At 47.3% G+C, this 4,545-nt stretch overlaps 1 protein-coding gene across 1 annotated transcript; it reads left to right on the top strand.

The window, feature by feature from the left end:
- Positions 1-268: 268 nt before the first annotated feature.
- LOC127306583 (uncharacterized) lies at positions 269-3,083 on the top strand. Its single transcript, XM_051337239.2, has 3 exons — positions 269-480; positions 571-636; positions 715-3,083. Exons 1-3 carry the CDS (start codon positions 370-372, stop codon positions 2,818-2,820), a joined length of 2,283 nt encoding a protein of 760 aa, XP_051193199.1. The 5' UTR covers positions 269-369; the 3' UTR covers positions 2,821-3,083.
- Positions 3,084-4,545: the final 1,462 nt, after the last annotated feature.

Below are 4,545 nucleotides of genomic sequence, written 5' to 3' on the forward strand. Positions count from 1 at the left end.
CAGTTTAAGGGATACTAAAGTATGAATAGTGCAGTTTTTACTTTTTAGTCACAGCTAAACACATCAAATTATTTAAAACTGTGGTAATTTTGAAAACTGTGGTATTGCTCAAATACTTCAAAGAAAAACTTTGTTACAAAACGCAGCCTTAACCCAGAGATAAAACGCAGAACAGGCCGTGTCGACACGGCCCGTCACGTCCCAACGACGGAAAACGAGACGAGGAGCTCTGCTCTTCCCCCAACGGGCACCAGAAAATGGAGGGAAAACGCGAGAAATGGAGGGAAGCTCTGCTCTTCCCCCAACGGGCACAACAGTGGCAGGCAGTCGAATCTCCAGACCAACGCCGAGCCTCTGAGGAATCCATCCATGGAGAATGGCGAGGGCTCGCCCCGCTGCTCGGTTATGGCGGAACCGCGCTGCTCCTCCGCCGCTACCGCCGCCGTGGGCCCCGACGCGTCCCAGCGGGCGCCAAATCCCGTATGTTCTCTCCTCGCGCCTGCTCTCTCCTAGCATCATTCGATTCGCCGACTCCCCTGGTTCAAGTTCATAATTATTTTGAGCTCGCAGGGCGCCACCACCGGCAACAGGAAGCGGAAGGCCCCGGCGGCCGCTCGGAAGCCTCGGAAGGCACAGGTCCGTCGCTTTGTTCTGTACCGTATACCTTCCGCTGAATCCAGTTGGATTCGTCTGAGGTGCGACCGTTTGCTGTAGGTTCCTGTAACATATCACATCGAGGTGCGCTACGGGCACGACAGTAGCGGAAGTCACTTCTTCACGAGCAGACGGGAGAAGTTGGATCGGTGCGCCCACATAGTGGCGGCGCTGCCGCAGCCCTGGCCGATGACATTGGCGGATGCCCAACTCTGGATCTTGAAACTGTTCCGGCTCCATCCGGAAACGCAGGATCTCCATTTCGATGGGCTGTTCAAGGCATTCCCCCCTGACTTCGAGCCAGATGAGAATAGCCCAGAGTTCTACTTGGAATATTTGGACTGGGAGACCCGGATCTTTGACACCGACAGGTCCTGGACTTCCTTTCTCAACAAACTGAAGAGGAAAAATGTGATGCAGCAGCTCATGCTGTATGTGGACTGCTCTGAACTCAAGCACTACGATGTTCTGCTCAAAGCTGTACCTGATGGTTGTTACTCTCAACCGTCACCGGTTCTGCTGCCGAGGAGTTTGGATCATGTTCACCTGCACTTTCTGGATGACCGCCTGGAAATAATGTCACCGAAGGAAATTGCAGCTTATATTGCTAGCAACTGGGGCATACAGGGCAGCCCCCCTGAGGTATGTAGGTTAAAACAGAAAGCTTTGGAACTCAGGTTTGGTACCTATTATGATTCATACAACTTCATCCCAAGGTTGCTTAAGGGCATAGTACGTGCAAACCCCGGTAGTTTTGTCGACATCGAGGACACAGAGGTTGTAGGCTGCGAGGGTTTTCGGTTCCTCCACCGCATATTCTGGGCGCTTGCACAGGGCATACACGCCTTCCGTTACTGTCGCCCTGCGCTCTGTGTCAAGGGCACACCACTATGCGAGAGGTATCAAGGGGTGCTGTTGACGGCCCTTGCAGTGGATGCTAATGATTGTCTGGTTCCGGTAGCATTTGCTATTGCCGAGAGCGAGACAAAAGAAAGCTGGCTTTGGTTTCTTAGAAACGTGAAGCAAGCAGTTGTGAAGAAGCGCTCTCGTGTCTGCATTATACATGACTGCAAAGCGGAGCTGGTGAATGCTGTGGATGATATTCAGAATAACCCTGAAGAACAGCACCCGTGGAAAGATGTACAAAGCCGGTGGTGTATGCAACACCTTGCTGAAAACTTCCTGGCATATTTTGAGGACAAGAAGCTGATGACATTGTTCAAGAAGCTTTGTCAGCAGAAGCAAGGAAGTAAGTTTGCTGACATCTGGAAGGAACTAGATGAGTTGACCCTGAAATGTGCCGCAGAGAAAAAACGTGAAGAGGCAGAGCTTGGGGAGGAAGGGAACCGCGGTGTTGGCAGCCAAATAAAGATAATGAACTTTTCTGGTTGGATACATCTGAAACCAAAGGAGAAATGGTCACTGTTGTATGACACAAATAATGCTAGGTATGGCATCATGGGAATTGATATGTCTGATGCATACAAGCATGATCATGTATTGAAGGGGATACTCTGCCTTCCGCTCAGTGCCATTGTAAAGGTCACGTTCAACCGCATGGTGGAGTACTTCAAGAACACAAGTGCCGCAGCAAACGAAGCAATCAACAATCCAGCAATAAAGTTCCCTCAACGTGTACAGGATGGCATGGATTTGAAGATGCAGAAGGCCCGGATGCATCAGGTGATCTGCATGAACCCCAAAAACAAAAATGTTGTATTGGGGGATGATGTTGCGAAGTATGTGGTTCAATCAGGGCACAAGCGTGTAGCTGTTCGCCTGTATACAAAATCTACCGGTACCATGAAAAATTCTGGAGGATGCACAGTGAAAAAAAGGGCCGCATGTTCATGCAACAAGCTGCGGCTTCTTCACAGGCCCTGCTCTCATGTCATGGCCGTCTGCAGTCAAATTGGAGTCAGCACTTCTACATATATGTCTCGGTACTACAGCCTGTCCTATCTAGGAAACACCTGGAGTGCAAAGTTCGTTCTTCCTGACAATTTACACGACTATCACCAACTAATCGATCAGTTCAGCTATATCTATAGCTCTGAGAGTAAGATGCCAACTTGGATCCCAGACAAAAAGTTGGAGTGTGGCCTTCCTGTTTTTCTAACGTCAGACTTCACAGAAACTGGCACAGATGTGGAGGAGCAAGAGTGAATCATCGACAGTGGAGCAATTCCATACAATCATGGAACCAAAAAAAATCACTGAACCTAGTCGAAGTTGAACTTCTGTTGTCTTCCGTCAACTTAATCATGTTTGTAACCTGATATTAGATTATCCTATTTGAACTTGAACCTTTCATCTATGTCGCTGCTGGCATGTCCTGGAAACTGAATTTCACATTATGTTCAGGTAATACGGTTAGTAGACCTGTGCGTGCAGGTGCTTTAACTTAAAGCTTGCACCAACACTGGATCCTTATTTCTGTCAAAAGCTGGTTACAATTCTGATAATTTGTATATTATCTTTGATTTATAGTTTTTTTAAAACACTGGTAAAAAAAAAACTTCTTGTATTCTGTTAAGCACTTGGCTTGTTTTACTCCCTGGTTTTACTTCGGTTCTCGTAACTTGCAACGTCCCCGTGAGATCCATGTCGACAATATTTGTCCATTCCGAATAGTCTATCGTTTCCATCATCAAAATCCATTTTTTTTTCGGGTATCAAAATCCATTTAAATGTTGCCGAAGGGACTGAGTTGTGTGTCTCAGCTGAGCAGTATTTTCTTTGAGGGGGAAAAAGGCAAAGCCTCTGTTTCATCATTTCATTAAAAAAGGTACTGTTTTTTTTGTTTTTTTTTTGTCACTATGCGTTTCCCATGCTTTTTTTTTTTTTGAGAAACACAGTACAAACGCAGACGCTCACATACACGCACGCGCATATACTCACCCCTATGAACGCACACACGCACACCCCTACCCCTATGAGCACCTCCGGAAGACTGAGCCGGCGGATTGGATCTTGAAATTGACGAAGTCACCACAGGCGCCTCGCTGTCGACGGGAACGTCGCCTCCCACTGAAAGAATATTCCGCCTTTATGAGACACACAGATGTCAAACCTGGGGTTTGAACTCTGGTGGGCTGGGGGTACAACCACCCTCCTAACCACCCAACCTCAGGTTGGTTCTCCGTTTCCCATGCTTTGATACACTGCTTATGATAACTACTCATCTGGTCAAACCTGGTGCGAACCCCTCATGCGAGCCCTCTCCAGCAGACAGCAGTTGGTTGGGCTCCGCCGCCGGAAGGTACCCTGATGATCAATGTCGACGCCGCCTTGTTTGCTTCATCTGGTAGCATGGGTGCTGGTATGACTGACTGGACTGGCGATTGTGTTGCTGCATGCCCGGACAGCTTCAGCAATGTCCTGGTACCTGAGCTAGCTGAAGATCATGGCAGTCAGGCTTGCTCTCTCTTTCGCCCAAGAGGAATGCTATGAAATCTAATGGCTCCGATGCGTTCGCTTTGCGGGACTAAAATTCTCATGTTCGCTTAATATAATTTGCCAACAATTTATCGGTTGCTGCAACTTGCACGCAATCTTCTTTTCGGTACTGCTATACTCGTTAGCTACATCTACTTGTCGACGCCAATAAGTTCAATTTTATTATGGGCTACATGATAATGACAAATCTGATGTTTTTTGACTTTTGAAAATGTGATACTCAAACCTACACTTTTGTCACTTTTGTATACCCCAAAAGTATATATATTACTTCCAATTGAAAGCTTGCTGGCTTGTGGAATACATCGCTATTTACAGCCTCGTTTCTTTTCAGAAGATTTTGAAACTCAGAAATATGACTTTAAAAAAAAAAACAACGGGATCACTCGTGCGCGGCGTGACCAAATATCCACTGCGTGGGCTCCCCTCCAA

The sequence above is a fragment of the Lolium perenne genome, chromosome 6, assembly GCF_019359855.2.
Source record: "Lolium perenne isolate Kyuss_39 chromosome 6, Kyuss_2.0, whole genome shotgun sequence".
NCBI lineage: Eukaryota > Viridiplantae > Streptophyta > Magnoliopsida > Poales > Poaceae > Lolium > Lolium perenne.

Bases quoted from the DNA above. Each gene is read 5' to 3' on its own strand.
- LOC127306583 (XM_051337239.2), top strand. From the start codon at position 370: ATGGAGAATGGCGAGGGCTCGCCCCGCTGCTCGGTTATGGCGGAACCG. The intron at 481-570 runs GTATGTTCTCTC...TTGAGCTCGCAG, and splicing joins CCCAGCGGGCGCCAAATCCC to GGCGCCACCACCGGCAACAG. The intron at 637-714 runs GTCCGTCGCTTT...CGTTTGCTGTAG, and splicing joins GGAAGCCTCGGAAGGCACAG to GTTCCTGTAACATATCACAT.